Source organism: Pseudopipra pipra, chromosome W (genome assembly GCF_036250125.1).
Source record: "Pseudopipra pipra isolate bDixPip1 chromosome W, bDixPip1.hap1, whole genome shotgun sequence".
NCBI classification, from domain to species: domain Eukaryota; kingdom Metazoa; phylum Chordata; class Aves; order Passeriformes; family Pipridae; genus Pseudopipra; species Pseudopipra pipra.
Window position 1 is genome coordinate 21,106,795 of NC_087580.1, and position 26,576 is coordinate 21,133,370.

Here is a 26,576-nt window from a genome sequence, read left to right on the forward strand (position 1 = left end):
GAGGAAAAGAGAGAAAATTAATTAAATGGTCTGTTGTACAGAGCTAAATCTGCTCTCATTCCAATATTCTGGGCTTACAGGACCTTTATCAAACACATTCTGCAGCATCTGTTCACTGGGCAAACATCTGTGTGGATGGCCAGGCCCAAGGAGTGGTGGGCAATGGAGTTCCATCCAGGGGTGTTCCCAGGGCTCAGCACTGGGCTCAGGGCACTTCAATCTCTTTCTCAAGGATCTGCACAAGGGCATCGAGTGCAGCCTCAGGCAGTTCCCAGGGCACACCAAGCTGGGGGGAGTGTTGATGTGCTGGAGGGCAGGAAGGCTCTGCAGAGGGATCTGGACAGGCTGGATCCATGGGCCCAGGCCACTTGGGGGAGGTTCAACAAGGCCAAGTGCCGGGTCCTGCCCTGGGCTCACAACCACCCCAAATCCCTGACCATGCCCTGCAACTGATCCCCACAGCCTGTCCTGTGTCCTTAATCCCTCCATTTCCAAGGATTCTGTGGGACAAGGGAGCTGTCAGCTGCTCAGCAGCCTGTCAAGTGCCACCCCATGGTCCTGCCCTTGGCATTGCACATCCCACATCCCAGTGCCCCAGGAAGAGCCCTGAGGAATGAGGCAGGGACAGGATCTGCCTTCCCAGGGGCTGGGGGTCAGGGATTGGCCTGCTGGAATAAGGAAACAAGGTTTCTTCAGCATCAGAGCCACCTTTCCCTTGCTTGTCCATCCTTGGCATCACTGTCTGCAGTTTTCTGCTCTAACTGGAACCTGGGGACACGTTCTCAGTTGTGTCCCTCAGTGAGACTCATTAGCACTACAAGAAACTTCAGTGTTTCAATCTCACTTTGACTTGTTGAAAAGTTGTTTGAACTTCCTCTCAGGGACTGAGTCTCATGTAAACAACACCAAACCCCCCTGAGGGTCATGAAGTGCCTGGGGCTGTTGCTGTGCTGCTGAGCTGGGCCGGGCTCCTGGCACACAGGGAGCTCCTGGCAAGCGGGCAGCACTGCAGAGAGACAGCTCTGCCCAGGAGCAGCTCCCCTGCACAGCCCAGCAGGGCTGAGGGCACTGCCTGCAGCACCCAGGGCAGGGGAGTGAGGCAGAGAGAAGTTAAAGGCTGTCAGACGTAGAAAGATGCTGCGACCTCACTGGGGCAGAATTTTTAACAGACCTTTGCACAGGAAGTCTGTTCATGCAGGGCAATGGGACTGCAGGTTTTGGAGTCATCTGGTAAAACTGGCACTGCCCACCAACTACAGATTCTGTAAGTGCAACTCTGAGAGCATCTGGAGTGTAGAGGAGGAGGACATGCTCAGAGTTTCAGCTCCTTCCCAGAATATTTCCAAGACAAAGATTTTTATAAGGTTAAAGAAATTTCCTGAGACTGTTTCCAGTTTCCTACTCTTGAGGAATGGGAAGAAGAAATCATTAAGAAAGTATTAATTTTGCCAAGTCCCTGAGACATCTGAACTGTGAGTGCTCGGTCTGTCTGAGCTTCCTAATGTGCTTTCAGCTACTGCTCTGCCTGTGGACAGCACCAGCATCACCTCTGCTGGACCCATCAGGACGAGTCTGAGCTGTCCTTTTTGCACCTGCAAACGGAATATGACCCCTACCAGTGCAGCCTGTGGTGCTGGGGAAGGAGCTGAGTCCCCTTAAATCAAATGCCATCATAAGGACACTTGGCTGTCTCCCTGAGGTTTCCTTCCAAGCTGTGAATTCCGCTCCAGGATGGAAACCTGTCCCATAACATCTCCTTGTGATGTGAAACCCCTATAGCACAGTGATGCTATGACAGTGAAAATGCTGTTGAGTAGGGACCAGCACTGGAGCTGAAGGAAGATCTCTGAGCACATCAAAAGGCTGTCTGTGTGTGACATGGGGAGTGTCTGTGGGATACGGCTTTGACTTTGTTTAGATAAGTCCACGCTAACTGGCCTCTTACTGTCTTCTTCTCCTGTGTTGGAAACAAATACCCAGAGGCAGAAAATGCCCAACAGCAGCTCCCTCACCCAGTTCCTCCTCCTGGCATTGGCAGACAGGCGGGAGCTGCAGCTCCTGCACTTCTGGCTCTTCCTGGCCATCTCCCTGGCTGCCCTCCTGGCCAACGGCCTCATCCTCAGCGCCGTAGCCTGCGACCACCACCTGCACACCCCCATGGGCTTCTTCCTGCTCAACCTCTCCCTCACAGACCTGGGCTGCATCTGCACCACTGTCCCCAAAGCCATGCACAATTCCCTCTGGGGCACCACAACCATCTCCTACAAGGGATGTGCCACACAGGGTTTTTTCTTTCTGTTCTTCATGTTTGCAGACTTTTCCCTCCTCACTGTCATGTGCTACGACCGCTACGTTGCCATCTGCAAACCCCTGCACTACGGGACCCTCCTGGGCAGCAGAGCTTGTGCCCACATGGCAGCAGCTGCCTGGGCCACTGGCTTTCTCTATTCTCTGCTGCACACAGCCAATACATTTTCCCTGCCCCTGTGCCAGGGCAATGCCCTGGGCCAGTTCTTCTGTGAAATTCCCCCCATCCTCAAGCTCTCCTGCTCACACTCAGGCTACCTCAGGGAAATTGGGCTCATTGGGGTTACTGCCTGTTTAGTGTTTGGTTGTTTCATTTTCATTGTTTTCTCCTATGTGCAGATCTTCAGGGCTGTGCTGAGGATCCCCTCTGAGCAGGGACGGCAAAAAGCCTTTTCCACTTGCTTCCCCCACCTGGCCGTGGTCTCCCTGTTCCTCAGCACTGTGTTGTTTTCCCATCTGAAGCCCCCCTCCATCTCCTTTCCATCTCTGGATCTGGTGGTGTCAGTTCTGTACTCGGTGGTGCCTCCAGCATTGAACCCCCTCATCTACAGCCTGAGGAACCAGGAGCTCAGGGATGTCATAAGGAAAATGGTGATGATGTTTTTCAGGAGCAATCAACTGCATCTTTTGTTCTGCAGAACACTCATTGTGTAACTCATTTTGGGCCCAGCCTGCCTTCTAAAGCTTTTGATAGTGGTGGGGGGCTTTCCTGTTTTTTTCATCTGTTCATGTCATTAACACTGAAATTTTGTTCTTCATCCCATATAATTCACTCTCTACCTCTCTTTTTTGACCCACAAAATAAACAAATCACGAATCATGCTCTGTGTGCATTTAAACAACATAAAAATTTGTGCAGTAAGGTATTTGTCAAACATCCTCCCTGTGTTAGTTTGTACATGAGGAATCACAATCTCTGAGGGTAAGAAAGGACACAAGTTCTTTTTCCCCGATCCTTCCTCCAAGACCTCCCCTGAAGCTGGAGGGCATTTCCATGTTTGCAGATGTGGAGGGGAAAAGAGTCCCAGCACTGCCAGGGAGCACCAGCACTGGGTCTGTTCAGAGCTGCTCTCTTTGCACTCCCACCCTCTCCTTTCCTGTCCGTGCCCAAGGCCTGAGTGCTCTGGCAGCTCAGTCACTGTCCTGCTGTGGGTCAGGCCTGTGAGCACAGGCAGGGACAGGCCCTGGGCACTGCTGGGACAGGGCTGGGCTCCACAACAGCAGTTCCAGCAGCAAAGGGGTTCCCCTCCAGGCACTTCCTGAAGGCTGAGCTCTCTTCCCAACACTGGTATCGGGAAGAAGTCCAAGGAATAGACTCTCCAAATTCTTGTTGCTTTGCTTGTTTCTCCATGGAGACAGTGCAGTGAGGTCAGGGACCCACTGGGGCTGCAGGGACTGAGGGCTGGTTCAGATGTTGTGTGTTGGTGGCCGATGGCCAATGGAGGTGACAAATGATCTCCAAGTCACCTGCCTGGGGCTCTGCAGCTTGTGAGGGCTCTGATGGCAGGTGAGGACTTGTCTGTAGGAACTCAGGAAGTGCAGGAGAGCACAGAGGACTTGTATTCCCCTCAGTGAACTTCCACAGGTCAATCAAGAGCAGCCCCAAAGCCATGTCCCAGCTCTGCAACAAGGCAGGGCCCCTCTGAGCCCCCTCCATGGCCACACAGGAGCGTCTGTGGGAGGTGGTCAGTGCAGGGAGCACCATCAGCTGGCTCTGCCTCCCAGCTGGAGCAGCACAGCCCAACAGAGTCCCCCATGGTCCCAGGCCCCACAGCCCCCCTGCTCTGCAGAGCAGCCCCCCCAGCTCAGGGGCTGTGGGGAGCACGGGCAGGGGGTGCAGGAAGGGCTGCTCAGGCCAGCACAGACGTGTTCCCCCGGGGAAAGGCTCTGTGGGGAGATGGGATGTGCCAGGAGAAGAGCAGCACACCCTGTGTGAGCAGAGGGGCCATGGGAAGAGGCTGCCCTGGCCCTGGGGAAAAGAGGGGGTAAAGCAAAATCTGGGAAACTCTCTGGTCTGAGATCAGTTGTGCTGCCCAAGAACACGCTGACCCCAGAGGTGTCCAAGCGGGGCAGAGCTGGCGACTCCGGTCCGTGTGGCGGCAGGGGGGAGGCAGCGACTCTGCTTGATTCCATGGAGTTCTGGGGAGGCACAGTGGCCCCTTGGTTCCAGGAGGCTCTGAAATGTCTCAGAGTTCATTTGGTTCCATGAGGCCCTGCAGTGTCACAGTGGCCCCTTGAGTCTATGAGGTTCCTCAGGGTCAGAATGGCCCCTTGCTTCCATGAGGTTCCAAAAGGTTTCAGGGTTCCTTTTCTTCCATGAGGCCCCTCATGTCAAAATGGCCCTTTGGTTCGACCAGATTTCAGTGTCCCTGTGTTCCTTTGTTTCCATGGGGCCCTGCAGTGCCACAATGGTCCTTTTTTTCCCTTGAGCTTCCAAAATGTCTCAGGGTTCCTTTTGTTCCATGAGGCCCCGCATGTCCCTTGTTTCCGTGAGATTCCACAATTTCCCTGTGTTCTTTTGGATCCATAAGGCTCTATAGTGTTACAACTGCCCCTTGATTCCATGAAGTCCCACAGTGTCCCTGGATTCCTTTTGTTCCATGAGGTTCCCCAGTGTCACAATGGCCTCTGGATTCCATGACATTCCACTGTGGCCCAGGGTTTCTTTGTTTCCAAGAGGCCCTGCAGTGCCACAATGGCCTCCTGATTCCATGGGTTTCTGCAGTGTCACAGTGGCCCCTTTATTTCAGGAGGTTGCCCACTGGCCCTGGGTTCCTTTGGCTCCCTGGGGCCCTGGAGTGTCCCAGTGGCCTCTGGATTCCATGGCTTTCCCAGGGGTAACAATGGCCCTGTAATTCCATGAGGTTCTGCAGTTTCACAGTGGCTCCTTGAGTCCAGGAGGTTGCACAGCATCATCACACAGCTGAGCTCATCCTGATGAAAGTTCTGAGGAGGTTGGGAGGAACTGGGACAAAAGGGATAAAATAACTGGGGAAGGAAAGAGGGGCTTGGCCAACAGAGAGGAAAGATTTTAATGAGGTAAAACCAGGTTCAACGAATGTTGAGGGTGCTGAAACACTGACTGTGCAAACATTCCTGATGGACCTTTGTGCACTTTGTAACCTCAAGCCCCAACAGTATCCGAAAGTGCTGCCCCTCCCATTGGAAGGAATCCACTGCTCTAATTCCAAGCCAGAAAAAGCCCAAACCCAGAACTCCAGACTCTTATTGGTACTCTAATGATCACCCCACTCTCAAACCTGTATTAGCAGTATGAAAAGCCAAGCTTTAATCCTAACCCAGCCCAAGACTCTGTCCTAAATCATGAACCAGACACTGCCAGCAGAACAACAAACCTCCCAAAGTTCTGCCTAATGCCCACCCTGAGCTCTAAACCCCAAGCCCTGACCATTCAGCACCCCCACAGCCCTTGGGAGCAGGGCAAGGACCTGCAGGGCCCAGAGCAGACCCAGGGGTTTTGCAGAGGAATGGGAGGTGACCTGGATCTGCTCAGCTCTGCAGTGACCCCCAGGAGAAGGGCCTGAGCTCTGGCAGGGATGTCCTGTGGCACAGGGGCTCAGGATCCAAGTTAAGAAGGCCAAGTGCACATGGCAACAGCCAGAGCTGGTGCAGAGCCATCAGGGAGGGTCTAGAAATGCTGCTGGGAGGGGGTGGGAAAGCAGGAGGGGTGTGTGCAGCCTGCAAGGCCAGAGCAGCAGCAGGGCCAGGGCAGGACAGCCTGCAGGAGAGATGGCCAAGGGCTCTGGCAGGGCTGCATGCTGGGGAGCTGCCAGAGCCTCCCTCAGCCCCGCTGGGTGTGGGCTCACAAGGGGACTGGCTTTAGTTATCTGCTGAATTTCCATCCTGGGGTCAGGAATGACTGGAGTTTCCAAAATATTTGGGAATTGTATCCAAACTGTTCCATTTGGGTTACCATTCAGTCTGGGAATTTTCCCAGGTTTTCAGGGGATGACTGATTATCCTGTGTTCCCCAGCTGTTCTTACACCCATCCAAGTCAGCTGGATGGTTTATTGACAATGTGTCCCGAGGGGCGGCACCTCCAATGCCATAGAAACCCCTCCCCCTGGATTAGGAAACCTTTGGAATTCACGAGGTGTTCCAGTGGAGCATGAAAATGAACAGCAGCTTTCCTAAAGCCCAGACCCCAGCAGAACAAAGCCAGGCCCATCAGTGGCAGAGCAAAGGTCCCCCATCGCTGTGTCCCTGTGGCCGAGGCGGTGCCGGGTCCCGGTGCAGCCGGGGCAGAGCGGCGGCTGCGCGAGCGGCAACCCCGGCGGTGAGTGCGGCAGCCCCGCGGGAGCGGCGGCTCCGGGCACAGACGCCGGCGGCAGCCGCTGTGGCGGCGGAGCAGCGACTCCGAGGCGCTGCAGGAGCGCCGGCTCCGCTCGCAGGCGCCGGCAGTGTTGGGAAGCCGGTCCCGGGCGGCTGCGGGGCAGCGCAGGCCAAAAGCGGCAGCGGCGGCAGCCTCGTGGCAGCGGCGGCTCCGGGCAGACACGGCCCCGCTCCAGCGCTGCCGCCTCAGCGGCGCTCAGGGGACGGCGCGGCGGCTCCGGGGGCAGGGCCGGGGACTCCCTCTCGGGGCAGCCCCGGGCACCAAAGAGGACCAGGGCCCGCCGTGTTCTCAGCTCGCTTCTCTGCAGTTCTCACGGCATCTGAGCACAGCAGGGGATGGGGAAATTGAGCTCAACCACAACAGGAGCTCCTGGAACCGAGTGGCCATTGGGACACTGCAGGGCCTCCTGGAATCCAGGGGCCGGTGGGACACTGGGGAGCCTCTTGGAGCCAAGGGAACCCTGGGATATTCTGGAACATCAGGGAATCAAGGAGCCATTGTGACACTGCGGGGCCTCATGGAACCAAAGGATCCAATAGACCCTGTGGAACCTCATGGAACCAAGGGTCCATTGTGACACTGCAGGGTCTCATGGAACCAAATGAACCCTGACAGTTTTTGCAACCTCATGGAACCAAGGGGCTGTTCCTGGCAGGATGCTCTGCTCTGATAATACCTAAAAAATGGTCAGAGAATGCAAACAATGCAAGCTCTCTGTGGTGAGTTCCTGCTGGCGTTAAGGTGCTGTTTTCAATGTTGAATCATGCTAAACCCAAAATGCTTCATGAAACTTCAAACACACATCCTGCTTTCTGAAGCATGATTTGACAGAGAAGCTGCTCCCTGGCCTGCAAATATGTCTGTCAGTCAAACCCCTGATAACTATAAAAGCCCTGTCGAACTTTCTATGGCCGGCAGGAGTTGCGGAACACATGCAGATGATCAATATGATCAGGCAATGTTCAATTTATTATTTAAATGAGTTAACTTTTATACAGTTTAGTTTTTTCCAGGTACATGCTTACAACAAGGTGATTGGATAGCTCAGTCTGTGCACGCGTCTCATGCCTTCAGTTCATTGGTTCTGGTGCTCTGTCCACGTGGCCTGACATCATATGTGCCACCCAAAGTCCCTCCTATCAATCCACCTTTAGGGACTTTCCAAGATTTTGCAGGTGTCTCTTTATCTCCAGTTTTCCCAAAACTTTCAACTATAAACACAGGATTTTCTCATACCTATAACTACAAACATATAGCTAACAAATATAAACATGGCGTAGTTTCACAGAGTTTGTAAGTATAAACACAGAGCTTTCACACAGTTTGCAACCTCCAAAGTCATGTCAAGCAAGGCCTAGTGCTTCTTAAAATATGGATTGTTCGAAATGTGTCCATTTTCCTGCCACAACTATCCTGTGACAGATTCTTCCCCAGACTTCCTTGAAATGTGTGGAGCTTCTGCCATGAAGCAGGGACAGCTCTTCATGGTCACTGCCCAGGGGTTCATGGTCAGCTCTTCAGGGTCACTGAAAGAGAGAGAACTACCCCCTGTCGTTGTGGGGTGAGTTACCTCAATCTCTGCTTCAAGATTGTTTCTTTTTTCTGGCTTTGAGATAATTGCTTTAATAGAATGATTTTGATAGACTGCACTGTCCAATCTTACACACACTGCTAGGAGTTTTTGGCTTTTATACTGTGCAGGAAATAATTCTAATTGAGGTCCTTCATCTGTTCTCTTGTCTGATCAATTTTCTGTTCATTTGTAATAATAAATAATTCATTTTATAGAAATATTTCTGATTTGCCATCACTAAAACCTGCAGGACAATGTGATTGAATCACACCTCTATAATTCCTTCAGTTTAAACCAAACTCTGAGCCTGAGACTGGATCCAGCCACCCCCAGGCTCCTCTCTGAGAAGGAATTTGGAAAGCAAGGGGGTCCTTTCTGCCCCTCGTAGCTCAACGAGACGGCTTCTGCATCAACTTTGTCTAAGCCTTCCACCCCCCCAGCCCCAAGCCGTGACACATGGGCATGTCTTGTGCATGCAGTGCAAACATGGACTCCTGAGCTGGTCATTTGCTGTCCCTCCTTGGAGGGAAGAACAAGCCCAGCGGCCTGGGGTGAGAGGCCAGTGCTGGGAGCGGCGCTGGCTGTGCCAGGGCACTGCTGGGTGCCCCCACCCTGAGCACTCCCCCCCTTGTGCTGGTCACTGCTGTTTTCCTCTGCAGGGCGTTGTGTTGGGCACATCCTGGAGAGCAAAGTGGAAAGCAGATGGAAGCTTTGAGGCCCTGCCCTGGGGAGATGCCCCTGCAGGATGGCAGTGCTGCTGCAGAGGTCAGCTCTGTGCCAGCAGTGCCCGTGGCTGTCCCTGCCTGCAGTCCCTGGACAGTCCTGCAGCAGGACTGGCACCGACTGCCAGAGCACTGAGGCCTCCAACAACACAGGGCTCTGCAGGACAGTGTGGAAGGGAAGGGAGAGGAGGCCATGGAGGAGAAGGGCTGCTGATCCCTGGCAGTGCTGCTCTGCTGGGACTCTTTTCTGGCCCAGCTCTGCACAGAGGCCCCGACCCTGCAGCTGCAGAGAAGTCAGAGAGGAAAAATGTCAGGCAAACAAGTCAATGCAGAGTTCTTTATTTGGTTTAAGCAGACAGTGAGTACAATTGCCATTTGTACAGCCTCTGGGCCAGGCTAGAAAGGCAAACACTGAATTGAAAATGGTGTTTATGTGTACATATAAATATATATATATGTTTATATATATATATTTAGATATGTAAAGATTTTTTCTGTGAACAAATTTTCACAAAAATAACATCCCTACCAGAAGCAAAAAATAGAGAAGATATGGTGGGCCTTTAGTGAAGTCCACAACAGGATTGGCCTTTAATGAGGTCCATAACATGCAGAAGAAGGAGAGTTTAGTGCTTCTGAAAAACACCCAGTTATGAGTTTCCTGAGGGCATCCTTGAGCTCCTGGTTCCTCAGGCTGTAGATGAGGGGGTTCAGTGCTGGAGGAATCACTGAGTACAGAACCGACACCACCAGATCCAGGGATGGGGAGGAGATGGAGGGGGGCTTCAGGTAGGCAAAGAATGAGGTGCTGATAAACAGAGAGACCACAGCCAGGTGAGGGAGGCACGTGGAAAAGGCTTTGTGCCGTCCCTGCTCAGAGGGGATTCTCAACACAACCCTAAAAATCTGCCCATAGGAGAAAACAATGAAAACAAAACAACCAAATGCTAAACAGCAACTAACCACAACAAGCCAAATTTCCCTGATGCTGGAGTGTGAGCAGGAGAGCTTGAGGATGTGTGGGAGTTCACAGAAGAACTGGCCCAGGGCATTGCCCTGGCACAGGGGCAGGGAAAATGTATTGGCTGTGTGCAGCAGAGCAGTGAGAAAGCCAGTGGCCCAGGCAGCTGCTGCCATGTGGGCACAAGCTCTGCTGCCCAGGAGGGTCCCGTAGTGCAGGGGTTTGCAGATGGCAACGTAGCGGTCGTAGCACATGACGGTGAGGAGATAAAACTCTGATGAGATGAAGAACAGAAAGAAAAAGAGCTGTGCAGCACATCCCATGTAGGAGATGGTTGTGGTGTTATGGAGGGAATTGTGCATGGCTTTGGGGACAGTGGTGCAGATGCAGCCCAGGTCTGTGAGGGAGAGGTTGAGCAGGAAGAAGCCCATGGGGGTGTGCAGGTGGTGGTCGCAGGCTACGGCGCTGAGGATGAGGCCGTTGGCCAGGAGGGCAGCCAGGGAGATGGCCAGGAAGAGCCAGAAGTGCAGGAGCTGCAGCTCCCGCCTGTCTGCCAATGCCAGGAGGAGGAACTGGGCCATGGAGCTGCTGTTGGGCATTTGTTGACTCTGGATGTGGGGCTCTATTCAAGTAGGAAATAACAGTGACAAGTTAGGGCAGAACATTTTGAGAAAAGCCAAAGCCACTTTCCAACACCCCTCTCACTGCTCCATTGGTTTTTCTTTTCTAGAAATCTCTCCCTCAGCTCCATGGCTGGAGCCCTGCTTGGGGCTCACCACATCTTCCATGAGGAGCAGACCCTCTGCCCACTGGCTGTGAGGGGTCAGCCCTGCTCTGCACCAGTGTGGTCATGGGCATGGTGAGCACAGGGGCCCATCCTGGTGTTCATCTGTGTCAGATGAAACTGCTCCCACTGCAAAAGAGCTTGTCAGCATCTGCACTCCCAATTTCTGAGAAAAAACAGGACAGCAGAAGGCAGTGTCACAGTTTTGGTGTGTTTGTTTGTTTGCTTTTTTTTTTTAGACTCCCCTCATCTTTCCTGAGGATTGTTCCTGGATGTCAGAACCCCTCAGCACTTCTGATGCACTCAGGGAGAACTGAGCAGGTCCTGCCAGGCAGGAGGATTGTCTGGGGCTTAGTGCAGAGGGAGGGGAGCTGGTCTGTCCCTCTCTCTTGTTCCCAACTGCCCTGGCTTTGCTCCTTCCTGAGATGGAGATTGATCACACTCCTAGTTTGGTCTGAAAAGCCACCAGACACTGTTGAGAGCAGAGGGATCCATCCCACACTACTCAAGGTCTCAGCCTGTCTCAAGGGCTCAGCACCCCACTTGGAGCCAAGGACATCCGTGGCTCATCTCCCCAACCCAACAGCATCTCCTGGCATGGGCACAGCATCTCTGCCCCTCTCCACTGGGGCTTTCAGAGAACACAGCTGTGCTGGGAGGATGATTTGCATTCTCCAGGGCAGCTCCCAGCTTGGAAGGACACCTCAGAAAAGAGCCAAGTGTCCTAATGACAGGGTCTGATTGAGGGAAAAAGAGCTCCTTACCCAGGCTCACAGACTTCACTGCCCACAGCCCACGGGGCAGAGGACAACTGGAATGTCTCATTCTCAGGGACACACCTGCCATAGGGGAATCCCAGGACCAGTGTTGGACTGTGTAGCTTGAACTCCCCTGCCCAGTGAACCTGACTGAGAGAAGGAGGGAACAACCTCAGGACCACGGGCAAGCTGAGAACCAAGGAAATGCACAGGGAGGGTCCAGCTGGGAGAGGCCAGGGCAGAGCCCACTGGGCACTCAGGGCAGCATCACCCTGAGCCAACAGTGCCACCTCCTAGACACCAACAGTGCCAGCAAGTTGTTCTCAGCTCTGGGCAGCTCCTCACAGTTCCCTGTGGAACTCAAACCACCAGGCATGTGGCTTGAGAGCCTGAGAGAAATCCCTCCTTGGACCTTCCCCTTGAAGTATCCCCTGGAAAATATCCTGGGGTGCTCTGGTTCTGTGAGCAACCCTGACCCATGAAACTCTCACTGGATAGCAGAAGAAACCTGCCCTGCCCTGCCAGGCTTTGCTCTTTCCACCTCCAGCCTCTGCCCAGCCCTGAGGGAGCTCCCCAGCCCGGCTGAGACCTGCCCCTGGCAGTGGTAGAGCTCCTGCCCCGGCACAGCCCTGGGCTGCAGGACCCTGCTCTGCAGGACAGCTTGGGGCAGCCTGGGTGGCACAGCCCAGCTTCACAACCCCTCAGCCATCCCTGGGAGAAGGGAACCCTGCTGGGATGTGCCTGGGATGGTGCTGCAGCGAGTGGGATGTGCCAGTGTTAGGAGATCTTTGCACCAACAGCAGACACATTGCCCTTCATGCTGACTTACCCTGAAGAAGCCTGGAAAGATTCCTCTTCCAGTGGATCTTCCTCTCGACTTCCCTCCCAGCCCAGTCTCTGTGTGACCGCTCTCTGCCTTGCTTTTCTTCCCTGGGTGCTGCAGGCAGTGCCCTCAGCCCTGCTGGGCTGTGCAGAGGAGCTGCTCACCAGCAGAGCTGTCTCTTTGAAGCTCTTCTTGTTTGCCAGGAGCTCCCTGTGTGCCAGGAGCCCGGCCCAGCTCAGCAGCACAGCAACAGCCCCAGGCATTTCATGGTCCTCGGGGGGTTTGATGTTGTTCACATGAGACTCAGTCCCTGAGAGGAAGTTCAAACAACTTTTCAAAAAGTCAAAGTGAGATTGAAACACTTAAGTTTCTTGTAGTGCTAATGAGTCTCACTGAGGGACACAACTGAGAAAGTGTCCCCAGGTTCCAGTTAGAGCAGGAAACTGCAGACAGTGATGCCAAGGATGGACAAGCAAGGGAAAGGTGGCTCTGATGCTGAAGAAACCTTGACTTATTTCATTAATCCAAAGAGCCAAGCTCTGACTCCCAATCCCTGGGAAGGCAGATCCTGTCCCTGCCTCATTCCTCAGGGCTCTTCCTGGGGCACTGGGATGTGGGATGTGCAATGCCAAGGGCAGGCCCATGGGGTGGCACCTGCCAGGCTGCTGAGCAGGGACAAGGAGGCCCTGAGGCCCCAGGGCTGCAAGGGGCACTCCCCTCCTCCTGGCATCAGGGGCACAGACAGCAGCCCTGGCCAAAGGCCTGCAGAAGGTGGCTGTGTCAGGGCCTTTCAGCTTCTCCCCCTCCCTGTCTCCTCTCCAGCCCAGGCTGTCCTACGGTGTCCATGCCCTGCCCCTTTCCCTGCAGGCTGTCGTCATCCCCCCGGCTGCCCCACCTGGCTGGCACCTTCCTGCACTGACATCTCTGCGTCCTCCCTGGCTCTTCCTGCACACACAAAGCCTTGGGCTCCTCCAGACTCCTTTGTGACATATTGCACCACAACCTTGGCCTTGGAGGGAAATTTCTGACTTCTTGTCACCAGTCCAGGCCACCCCAGCTGCCCTTGGTGGCACTAGTTCTTTCTTGGGCTGTTTTCTGCCAGGAAGAAAAGCTCCACCAGCTCTGACACCCCCCTTCCAGACCTCTCAGGCTACTCCTCTACTGTCCTCCACTGACCCCTGAGTCCTCAGCCTCTGTATACAGGTCATGTGCTTGAGGCCCCAAATTCCTTCCTGGGAGATCTCTGGGACCTCTCCAAGGTTTTGGAAGGTGAAAATAGAGTGCTCTTATCCCAGGAAACACAGAGGGACACTTTTTTCCAAGGGTTGTCTTGGCAGAATGAGGCACAATCTCTTTAAACTTTCTGGCACAAGGGTGCTCTGAGCTCTGGGTACGGAGGGAGGTCCAAGTGCCAACCACTGGAGTGGGAGCTACAAATCATCAGGGCTGGTGTTCTTTGGAGGGCCAGACACTGGTGAGAGTGGGGTGTGTGTGCACATGGAAGGACTTGAAGGGCACAATGAACTGTCTCAAAACACTGTCAAAGCAGGAAAATCCCATAAGGCACCACAGCACATAAGCACTGGTGGCAAACAGGAAGGCCTTTAATTCCAAGGCCTAAAGGGAGGTGAAGCTTTGGAAGTAGCCCCCAGGACAGAATTGCACTGTGCAGAGTGTGGGAAAGAGCAGACAGCCCCAACAGGAAGCCAGGGCTGGTAAGGCAGGTCTGGGGAACCCATCCAGACAAAGATTCCCACCTGCAGACTGGAAGCACACCGGGAAAACTCCCACCGTGGCAAACTGTGGGAAAGGAAGCAAGTCCTTGTCCACGTGCCAGCCCAAGCTGTGGGAACAGCATCTACCCCCCAGAATACCCGGGGCTTGGGCTGTATAAAAGTGATAGCCCAGAAGCACAACTTGGGGACCCTCCACCGAGCAGAGCAGGGTGAAGAAGGACCGGTGGGAACCTCAGGGATCTCCATGATGTGATACATTTACTTCATCTCTGTGTCTCTCTCACTGGCTTCCCACCATCCCTTTCTTCTCTCTCTATTTCTTTCTCTCTCTCTCCCTCCTATTTACTGTTAAATCAAAGCTGGACTGCTGACTTTGGCACATGGTCTCCTTTGCAGCTGAATTTGGGCAGAGGTGTCTTTTCATAATGGGAACCTGACAGTATCCATGAGGTTTTACAGGGTGGGAATGGCCACTGGATTCCATGAGGTTCCACAGAGTCACAGGGTCCATTTGGCTTCGTAATGCTCTGTAGTGTGATAATGGACCCTTGATTCCATGAGTTTGCAAAATGTCTCAGGACTCCTTTGGTTCTAGGAGGCCCCACATATCACAGTGGCCCCTTGGTTCCATGAGATTCCACAATGTCCCAGGAATCCTTTGGTTCCATGAGGCCCTGCAGTGTCACAGTGGCCTGGTAATTCCATGTGGTTCCGCATTGTCCCAGGGTTCCTTTGGTTGAATGAGCTTCTGCAGTGTCACAGTGGCCCCTTGATTCCATCATTCCACAGTGTCCCATGACCCATTTAGCTCTATAAGGTTCTGCAGGATGACAATGGTCCCTTGATTCCACAAGGTCCTGAAATGTCTCAGGGTTCCTTTGGTTCCATGAGGCCCCACATGTCACAAAGGTCCCTTGACTCCATCAGGTTCCACAGAGTCACAATGGTCACTTAGGCTCAATAATGCCCTGCAGTGTAAGAATGTCTCCTTGATTCCATGACATTCCACAGGGCCAATATGGGCCCTTGATTTCTTGAGGTCCACAGTGTCCCGGGGTCCCTTTGTCTCCCTCACGCTCTGCAGTGTCACAGCGGCCCCTTGATTCCATGAGGTTCTGAAAAGTCTCAGGGCTCCTTTGGTTCCATGAGGCCCTGCAGTGTCACAGTGGCCTCTGAGTCCCTGAGGTTCCTCAGTGTCACAATGGCCCCTTGATTCTTTGAGGGTCCAAAATGTCTCAGGGCTCCCTTGGTTCCATGAGGTTCCACTGTGTCCCAGGATTCCTTTGATTTCATGAGGCCCTGGAGAGTCACAATGGCCCCTCGATTCCATGAGTTTCCACAGTCTCCCAGGGTTCCTTTGGTTTCATGAGGCCTTCCAGTGTCACAATGGCCTCTTAATTCCATGAGTTTTCACATTGTCACAATGCTCCCTTCATTCCATGAGATTGCACAGTGTCCCAGGGTTCCTTTGGCTCCAGAAGGCCCTGCAGTGTCACAATGGCCCCTTTTACTCCAGGAGGTTCCACAATGTCCTTGCTGGAACACACAGGGCTGTAATGTTGTCACCCCTGCAGAGCTGCCTCCAGCTCTGGGCTCCAGCACAGGAAGGACATGGACCTGCTGGAGCGAGTCCAGAGGGGACCATCAAAGTGATCAGAGGGATGGAGCAGCTCTGCTGTGAGGAAAGGCTGAGAGAATTGGGATTGTTCAGGTTGGAGAAAAGAAGGCTTTGGGGTGACCTAATTGTGCCTTCCAGTGCCTGAAGGGAACCAACAAGAAAGATGGAGAGAGACTATTTACAAGGGCCTGGAGTGACAGGACAAGGGGAATGGCTTCACATGAGAAAGGGAAGGGTTAGATGGGATATTAGGAAGCATTTCTGGACTGTGATGGTAGTGAGATCCTGGCACAGGTTGCTCAGAGAAGTTCTGGCTGCCCCATCCCTGGAAGTGTTCACGGCCAGGTTGGATGGGGCTCTGAGCTCTGGGTCTAGTGGAAGGTGTCCCTGCCCATGGCAGCGGGTTGGACTGAGATGCTCTTTAAGGTCCCTTCCCACCCAAACCATTCCATGATTCTGTGACTGGTGGGGGATGTGGGGGTCGGAGCTGACGGGCACAGAGACCCCAAAATGATGGAGTTTTCCATTCTGAGTGAAGGAAGGAGGGGGCAGCAGAACTGACACCCTGGACTGCTGGTGGTCAGACTTTGTTCTGTTTGGGAGACTGACTGAGCTGGGTAAGAGTGTGGATGTGCTGGAGGGCAGGAAGGCTCTGCAGAGGGATCTGGACAGGCTGGATCAATAAGGCCAAGTGTCAGGGCCTGCCCTTGGCTCCCAACAACCCCCTGGAACGCTCCAGGCTGGGGGCAGAGGGGCTGGAGAGCTGCTCAGCAGGAAGGGACTTGGGGGTGCTGCTTGACAGAGACTGGATATGAGGCAGAGTGTGCCCAGGGGGGCAAGAAGGCCAAGGGCATCGTGGCCTTTGTGGAGAAGAGTGTGGCCAGCAGGAGCAGAGAACTGATTGCCCCTCTGTGCTGGGCACTGGGGAGGCCCCACCTGGAGTGCTGTGTCCAGTTCTGGCCCCTCAGTGCCAAAAGGCCCTTGAGGGGCTGGAGCGTGTCCAGAGAAGGGAACGGAGCTGGGGAAGGCTCTGGAAAACATGTCTGCTGAGGGACGGCTGAGGGAACTGGGCTGGTTGAGTCTGGAGAAGGGGAGGCTCAGGGGGGACCTCATTGCTCTCTGCAGTGACCTGAAAGGAGGTTTAGGTGGGTATGGGGGTTGGTCTCTTCTGCAAAGCCTTTAGTGACAGGAAGAGAGGAAAAGACCTTAAATTGCATCAGGCAAGGTTCATATTAGATATTCAAAACCCCTTTTTCCACTGAGAGAGTGTTGAGGCATTGGAACAAGTAGCCCAGGGAGGTGGTGGAGTCTCTGGAAGCATTCTGGTGGCATCTGGATGTAGCACTTTGGGATGGGGTTTAGGGGTGATTCTGGTGGTGCTGGGTTGACAGTTGGACTAGAAGATCTGGAAGGTCTCTTCCAATGTTGATGATTCTGTGATTCTCTGACCTGTCATCCCTTTTTTTCAGGTTTGTGCTCTAACAAGACCCTGGGGATGTTTTCTCTGTTGGGTCCACAGAGATTGTGTTGTGTGAGCTTTTTTCCTCTACGATCAGAACAAGGAGTAATTAATGCTAAATCCAGCAGGTGGCTTTCAAGTAATAACTTGGTCCAGTTTGTCCAACTGTGTACAAACAGGTGAGGAAAATCTGGAACTTTAGAAGGGTTAGTTATTTACCTCATTAGCAGGATATCCAGGGGTGCACTGAGTGCCTGCCAGTGAGGAGCACAAGAGACCAGTAGACAGTGACAATATTGTTCTGATGTTAATGTCACTGGAGCACAGAGTGAGATCACTTCTAAATTATGTTTCTTTAATTAGTGATTGGGAATAAAGAGAAAATCACATAGTTGATGACACTTTAGGATTTATTTCACACTCTTAGCAATAAGGTATTTTCCAGCTGGACTTTGAATAAGGTTCCACAGTATATTGCAAATTTCTATCTCAAGGTAACAGTCTACTTCTTCCCAAAGAAATTCTCAGCAGCTAACACCCTTTCATCATTTTGCTCTTTCCCTGATGGCTTGAGCTTGTTGCTCCTTTTGGTAAATACCCATTTGACACAATGCACTGGGCAGCTTGTGCCAAGTGCCACTGAATCTCACTTCTTCCCTTGCCTTGAGGTGGTTGTGCTTTAAGAATCTGGCTGTTCAGATGCCCTGAAATGTCTGTAGTATTTCAATGGGAAGAAGCTTCAAGATGTGCTGTTTGGCACACAGGAAAAATTCCCTGCCCAGAGAGCCATGGAAATGTAGGTGCTGCTCAGTGATGCCCCTTGACTGGGACAGGCACTGCTGACGATTTTTTCCTTCCCCTCTCTGATTCCATTCCCACTGTTTTGTACAGACTCCTTGGGGTCAGATTTTGCACTGTACAGTTTGATAAGTTAGTGCAGATGTGTGTTTGCAGGCATGTTCTTCTTCTGTATTCCCTGATCAAATTCAGTGAACTGATACTTGCTTTATCTTCCCCCCCCCAGTATTATTTTTATTTATTTCTCCAGAACAGTTTGAGAAAATGAAGGTACAGGTAGCCCCAGTTTACTTGCTGCTCTAATCTCTTGACCTTTTTTCTTTTCCCCTCCCCCAAACTGTTGGGTGACTGTGAAACCCAAGGTCAGGAATGTGGTTGGAATTCCAGGCCCCAGTCTGGGGGAGGTGACACTTTCAGTCCCCAGGGGGAAGAAGCCACTGCTTTGTTTATCAACAGGCAAAGGACAGCCCAGGATTTCTGGTTCTCCAGGCAGCAGCACTGGCAGGGAAGAGCTGCTGGTTTGGATGGAAGAGGGTTGAGAGAAAAAGTAGTGATGGCTCACAGGGGGAGAGGAAACACGTGTTATTTGGGGGTGTAAAGCTGGGGCGGATGACAAGCTAACAAGGTAGTGGAAGCCACGGGAACAGGAAAAGGAGGGCTTAGAGGAGACAGATCAGGACAGAAGGAGAGACCATCATGTTTCAGTCCCTGAATATCAAATCTTAGGAGATAATGAACGAAACTAGAAACGAAGCTCACCTGTCCTTTGGTGAGTTTCCAAATGGATCAGCTGTCATATTTTAAGGAGAGTGTATTGCAGGGAACTTAACACAGAAAAGTGACCACATCAAATGACACATGTATGGGGATTCCTTATGGATGATTTTTATATAAGAGAACACATAAACATGCAAAGATTTGAAAGCATTTTGGAATAAAAAACATTGAAAACCAGCCATTTAGGGTGTAAATCTATAAAAAGAAACGTGAAGGATGTGATGTCACAGGGGAGCAGTGATGTAACAGGGGAGATGTGATATCACAGGAGAGAATGTGATGTCACAGGGAGGATGTGATGTCATAGGAGAGGTGATGTCACACAGGAGGATGTGATGTCACAGGGGAGCAGTGATGTAACAGGGGAGATGTGATATCACAGGAGAGGATGTGATGTCACAGGGAGGATGTGATGTCATAGGAGAGCTGTGATGTCACACAGGAGGATGTGATATCATAGGAGACATGCGATGTCACAAGGAGGATGTGATGTCACAGGGGAGCTCTGATGTCACAGTCAAGGGTGTGATGTCACAGAGGAGGATGTGATGTCACAGGAGACATGCGATGTCACAAGGAGGATGTGATGACATAGGAGAGCTGTGATGTCACAGATGAGGTTGGGATGTCACAGAGGAGGATGTGATGTCACAGTGGGGCTGTGATGTCACAGAGGAGGATGTGATGTCATAGGAGACATGCGATGTCACAGAGGGGGATGTGATGTTACAGAGGAGGATGTGACATCATAGGAGACATGTAATGTCTGAGAGGAGGATGTGATGTCACAGGGGAAGATGTTATGTTGCAGAAAGGATGTGATATCACAGGAGAGCTGTGATGTCACAGAGGAGGATGTGATGTCATAGGAGACATGCGATGTCACAGAAGGGGATATGATGTCACAGACGAGGATTTGATGTCATAGTGAGCTGCGATGTTGCTGGGAGGATGTGATGTCTCAGAGGAAGATGTGATGTCACAGAAAGGATGTGATGTCACACTAAACCTATGATGTCACAGGACAGCTGTGATGTCAGAGAGGAGGATGTGATGTCACAGGAGACCTGTGGTGTTACAGAGGAGGATGTGATCTCATAGGCGACCTGTGATGTCACAGAGGGGATGTGATGTCAAAGAGGAGGATGTGATGTCACAGAGGAGGATGTGATGTCATAGGGGACATGTGATGTCACAAGGAGGATGTGATGACATAGGAGAGCTGTGATGTCACAGAGGAGGATGTGATGACATAGGAGACATGCGATGGCACAGGGGGGGTTATGATGTCACATAGGAGGTTGTGATGTCCAGAGGTGGATGTGAAGTCACAGGGAGGATGTGAGCTCAAAGGAGACATGTGATGTCAAAGAGAAGCATTTGATGTCATAGAAAAAGATATGATGTCACAGGAGCGGATGTGATGTCATAGAGAGCTGTGATGTTGCAGGCAGGATGTGATGTTACAGAGGAAGATGGGATGTCACAGAAAGGATGTGATGTCACAGTAGAGCTGTGATGTCACAGGAGAGCTGTTATGTCACAGAGGAGGATGTGAGGTCACAGGGGAGCTGAGATGTCACAGAGGAGGGTGTGATGTCACAGAGGAAGAAGTGATGTCATAGGAGAGCTGTGATGTCACAGAGGAGGATGTGATGTCACAGAGGAGGATGTGATGTCACAGAGGAGGATGTGATGTCACGGTGAGCTGTGATGTCACAGGAGAATGTGATGTCACAGGAAGGATGTGGTGTCACAGAGGGGGTTATGATGTCACAGAGGAGGTTGGGATGCCCAGAGTTGGATGTGATGTCATAGGAGACATGCGATGTCACAGAGGAGGATATGATGTCAGAGAGGAGGTTGGGATGTCACAGAGGAGGATGTGATGTCATAGGCAGGCAGGATGTGATGTCACAGAGGAGGATGCTATGTCACAGAGGGGGATATGATGTCACAGAGGGGGATGTGATGTCACAGCGGAGGATGTGATGTCACAGAGGACGTTGTGACGCCAAAGGAGACACATGATGTCTGAGACAAGGATGTGAAGTCATAGGAGACATACGATGTCACAGAGGAGTATGTGATGTCACAGAGGAGGATGTGATGTCTAAGAAAGGATGTGATGTCACAGAGAGCTGTGATGTCACAGAGGTGAATGTGATGTCATAGGAGACATGCGATGCCACAGAGGGGGATGTGATGTCACAGGGGATCTGTGATGTCACAGGGGAGGATGTGACATCATAGGAGACATGCGATGTCACAGAGGGGGTTATGATGTCACAGAGGGGGATGTGATGTCACAGAGAAGGATGAGATGTCACATGGAGCTGCAATGTCACAGAGAAGGATGTGATGTCACAGGAGAACTGTAATGTCACAGAGGAGGATGTGATGTCACAGAGAAGGATGTGATGTCACAGGAGAGCTGTAATGTCACGAAGGAGGATGTGAAGTCACATGGAGGATGTGATGTCACAGAGGAGGATGTGATGTCATAGGAGACATGCAATGTCACAGGGGGGGTTATGATGTCACAGAGGAGGTTGTGATGCCCAGAGTTGGATGTGAAGTCAAAAGGGGGAAGTGATGTCATAGGAGACATGCGATGTCACAGAGAAGCATTTGATGTCATAGAGGAGGATATGATGTCAGAGGAGAGGATGTGACGTCATGGAGAGCTGTCATGTTGCAGGCAGGATGTGATGTCACAGAGGAGGACGTGATGTCACAGAAAGGATGTGAGGTGTCAGTAGAGCTGTGGTGTCATAGGAGAGCTGTGATGTCAGAGAGGAGGATGTGATGTCACTGGAGAGCTGTGATGTCACAGAGGAGGGTGTGTTGTCACAGAGGAGGATGTGATGTCATAGGAGACATGCGATGTCACAAGGAGGATGTGATGACATAGGAGAGTTGTGATGCCACAGAGGAGGATGTGATGTCACAGAGGAGATTGGGATGGCACAGAGGAGGATGTGATGTCACAGGGGAAGATGTGATGTCACAGAGGAGGATGTAATGTCACAGAGGAGGATGTGACATCATAGGAGACATGTGATGTCTGAGACAAGGATGTGATGTCTTAGGAGACATGCGATGTCACAGAGGGAGCATGTGATGTCACAGAGAAGGATGTTATGTCACAGAGAGCTGTGAGGTCACAGAGGAGAACGTGATGTCACAGAGGAAGATGTGATGTCACAGAAAGGATGTGATGTCACAGAGAGCTGTGATGTCACAGAGGTGAATGTGATGTCATAGGAGACAGGCGATGTCACAGAGGGGGATCAGATGTCAGAGAGGAGGATGTGATGCCGTAGAGAACTGTGATGTTGCAGTGAGGATGTGATGTCACAGAGGAGGATGTGATGTCATAGGGGACATGTGATGTCACAGAGGGGGATGTAATGTCACAGAGGAGGATATGATGTCACAGGGGAAGATGTGATGCCACAGAGGACGATGTGATGTCACAGAGGAGGATGTGATGTCACAGACGAGGATGTGATGTCATAGGAGATATGTGATGTCTGAGAGAAGGATGTGATGTCATAGGAGACATGCGATGTCACAGAGGAGGATGTGGTGTCACAGAGGAGGATGTGATGTAACAGGGAGCTGCAATGTCACAGAGTTGGATGTGAAGTCCCAGGGAGGATGTGGTGTCACAGAGGAGGATGTGATGTCATAGGGGACATGTGATGTCACAGAGGGGGATGTAATGTCACAGAGGAGGATATGATGTCACAGGGGAAGATGTGATGCCACAGAGGACGATGTGATGTCACAGAGGAGGATGTGATGTCACAGACGAGGATGTGATGTCATAGGAGATATGTGATGTCTGAGAGAAGGATGTGAAGTCATAGGAGACATGCGATGTCACAGAGGAGGATGTGATGTCACAGAAAGGATGTGATGTCACAGAGAGCTGCGATGCCACAGAGGAGGATGTTATGTCACCAAGGAAGATGTGATGTCACAGAAAGGATGTGATGTCACAGAGAGCTGTGATGTCATAGAGGTGAATGTGATGTCATAGGAGACATGTGATGTCACAGAGGGGGACGTGATGTCACAGGGGATCTGTGATGTCACAGAGGAGGATGTGATTTCATAGGAGACATGCGATGTCACAGAGGGGGTTATGATGTCACAAAAGAGGTTGGGATGCCCAGAGTTGGATGTGATGTCACAGGGAGGATGTGATGTCATAGGAGACGTGCGATGTCACAGAGGGGGATGTGATGTCAGAGAGGAGGATATGATGTCACAGGGGAAGATGTGATGTCACAGAGGAGGATGTGATGTCACAGGCGGGGATGTGATGTCACAGAGGAGGATATGATGTCACAGGGGAAGATGTGATGTCACAGAGGATGATGTGATGTCAAAGAGGAGGATGTGATGTCACAGGCGGGGATGTGATGTCATACGAGACATGTGATGTCTGAGAGAAGGATGTGATGTCATAGGAGACATGCGATGTCACAGAGGAGAAGGTGATGTCACAGAGTAGGATGTGATGTCACAGGGAGCTGCAATGTCACAAAGTTGGATGTGATGTCACAGAGGAGGATGTGATGTCATAGGAGACATGCGATGTCACATAGGAGGATGTGATGTCACAGAGGAAGATGTGATGTCACAGAAGGGATGTGATGTCACAGAGGGGGATGTGATGTCACAGAGGAGGATGTGATGTCACAGAGGAAGATGTGATGTCACAGAGGAGGATGTGATGTCTAAGAAAGGGTGTGATGTCACAGAGAGCTGTGATGTCACAGAGGTGGATGTGATGTCATAGGAGACATGCGATGTCACAGAGGGGGATAAGATGTCACAGCAGAGGATATGATGTCACAGAGAAGGATGTGATGTAACAGAGGAGAATGTGATGTCACAAAGAGGATGTGATGTCATAGGAGACATGCGATGTCACAGAAGAGGATATGATGTCAGAGAGGCGGATGTGATGTCATAGGATACATGTGATGCCACAGAGGAGGATGTGATGTCACCGAGGAGGATGCCATGTCACATGGAACTGCGATGTCCCTGAGAAGGATGTGATGTCACAGGAGAGCTGTAATGTCACAGAGGAGGATGTGATGTCACAGAGGAGGATGTGATTTCACAGAGGAGGATGTGACATCATAGGAGACATGTGATGTCTGAGACAAGGATGTGATGTCACAGGAGAGCTGTGATGTCACAGAGGAGGATGTGATGTCATAGGAGACATGCGAAGTCACAGAGATGGATGTGATGTCACAGAGGAAGATGTGATGTCACAGAAAGAATGTGTTGTCACACTAGAGCTATGATGTCACAGGAGAGCTGTGGTGTCACAGAGGAGGATGTGATGTCACAGGAGAGCAGTGATGTCACAGAGGTGGATGTGATGTCACAGGAGACATGCAATGTCACAGAGGAGGATGTGAAGTCACAGGGAGGATGTGATGTCATAGGAGACATGTGATGTCACAGAAAAGCATTTGATGTCATGGAGGAGGATATGATGTCACAGAGGACGATGTGATGTCACAGGGAGCTGCAATGTCGCAGAGAAGGATGTGATGTCACAGGAGAGCTGTAATGTCACGAAGGAGGATGTGAAGTCACAAGGAGGATGCGATGTCATAGGAGAGCTGCGATGACACAGAAGGGGATATGATGTCAGAGAAAAGGATGTGATGCCATAGAGAGCTGTGATTTTGCAGGGAGGATGTGATGTCTCAGAGGAAGATGTGATGTCACAGGAGAACTGGGGTGTCACAGAGGAGGATGTGATGTCACAGAGGAGGATGTGATGTCACAGGAGAGCTGTGATGTCACAGAGGAGGATGTGCTGTCACAGGAGAGGATGTGATGTCATAGGAGACATGTGATGTCACAAGGAGGATGTGATTACATAGGAGAGCTGTGATGTCACAGAGGAGAATGTGATGTCACAGAGGAAGATGTGATGTCACAGAAAGGATGTGATGTCACAGTAAAGCTGTGATGTCACAGGAGAGCTGTGATGCCACAGAGGAGGATGTGACGTCATAGGAGAGCTGTCATGTCACAGAGGAGGATATGATGTCACAGAAGGATGTGATGTCACAGGAGACATGAAATTTCACAGGGCAGGATGTGATGTCACAGAGGAGGATGTGATGTCACAGAGGAGGATGTGATGTCACAGAGGAGGATGTGGTGTCGCAAGAAAGCTGTGATGTCATAGGAGCGATGTGATGTCACAGAGGGGGATGTGATGTCACCGGAGAACTGTGATGTCACTGAGAAGGGTGTGATGTCACAGGGGATCTGTGATGTCCCAGAGGAGGATGTGACGTCATAGGAGACGTGATGTCACAGACAAGGATGTGATGTCATAGGAGACATGCGACATCGCAGAGAGGGGGGTGATGTCACAGAGGAGGATGTGATGTCCAGAGGTGGATGTGAAGTCACAGAGGAGGGTGTGATGTCACAGTAAGCATGTGATGTCATTGAGGAGGATGTGATGTCACAGAGGAGGATGTGATTTCACAGAGGAGGATGTTATGTCACAGAGAGCTGCGATGTCACAGAGGAGGATTAGATGTCACCAAGGAAGATGTGATGTCACAGAAGGGATGTGATGTCACAGAGAGCTGTGATGTCACAGAGGTGAATGTGATGCCATAGGAGACATGCGATTTCACAGAGGGGGATGTGATGTCACAGGGGATCTGTGATGTCACAGAGGAGGATGTGATTTCATAGGAGACATGCGATGTCACAGAGGGGGTTATGATGTTACAAAGGAGGTTGGGATGCCCAGAGATGGATGTGATGTCACAGGGAGGATGTGATGTCATAGGAGACGTGCGATGTCACAGAGGAGGATGTGATGTCACAGACGAGGATGTGATGTCACAGCGGAGGATGTGATGTCTCAGAGGAGGATGTGATGTCACAGTGGAGCTGTGATGTCACAGAGGAGGATGTGATGTTACAGGAGACATAAGATGTCTGAGACACGGATGTGATGTCATAGGAGACATACGATGTCACAGAACGGGGTTGTGATGTCACAGAGGAGTATGTGGTGTCACAGAGGAAGATGTGATGTCACAGAAGGGATGTGATGTCACAGAGGGGGTTGTGATGTCACAGAGGAGGATGTGTTGTCACAGAGGAAGATGTGATGTCATAGAAAGCATGTGATGTCACAGTAGAGCTGTGATTTCACAGGAGAGTTTTGATGTCACAGAGGGGGATGTGATGTCACAGAGGAGGTTGTGATGTAACAGAGGAGGAGGATGTGATGTCATAGGAGACATGCGACGTCACAGAGGGGGATTAGATGTCAGAGAGGAGGATGTGATGTCATAGAGAACTGTGATGTTGCAGGGAGGATGTGATGTCACAGAGGAGGATGTGATGTCATTGGAGACATGTGATGTCTTAGAGGAGGATATGATGTCACAGGGGAAGATGTGATGTCACAGAGGACGATGTGATGTCACAGAGGAGGATGTGATGTCACAGGCGGGGATGTGATGTCATAGGAGACATGTGATGTCTGAGAGAAGGTTGTGATGTCATAGGAGACATGCGATGTCACAGAGGAGAAGGTGATGTCACAGAGGAGGATGTGATGTAACAGGAAGCTGCAATGTCACAGAGTTGGATGTGATGTCACAGAGGAGGATGTGATGTCATAGGAGACATGCGCTGTCACAGAGGAGGATGTTATGTCACAGAGAGCTGCGATGTCACAGAGGAGGATGTGATGTCGCAAGGAGGATGTGATGTCATAGGAGACAAGCAATGTCACAGAAGGGGATATGATGTCACAGAGGAGGATGTGACATCATAAGAGACATGTGATGCCTGAGAAAAGGATGTGATGTCACAGGAGAGCTG

At 51.6% G+C, this 26,576-nt stretch overlaps 1 protein-coding gene and 1 long non-coding RNA gene across 2 annotated transcripts in view; one reads left to right on the plus strand and one right to left on the minus strand.

Moving 5' to 3' along the window:
- Positions 1-26,576, plus strand: part of LOC135405718 (uncharacterized) — a 239,892-nt gene that overhangs the window by 30,789 nt on the left and 182,527 nt on the right. The window lies entirely within an intron of this gene.
- LOC135405443 (olfactory receptor 14A16-like) lies at positions 9,348-10,517 on the minus strand. The gene has a single exon (XM_064640140.1). The coding sequence runs from the start codon at positions 10,515-10,517 to the stop codon at positions 9,549-9,551; it is 969 nt and encodes a 322-aa protein (XP_064496210.1). The 3' UTR covers positions 9,348-9,548.

Coding starts and splice junctions, on each gene's coding strand:
- LOC135405443 (XM_064640140.1), bottom strand. CDS start 10,517: ATGCCCAACAGCAGCTCCATGGCCCAGTTCCTCCTCCTGGCATTGGCA.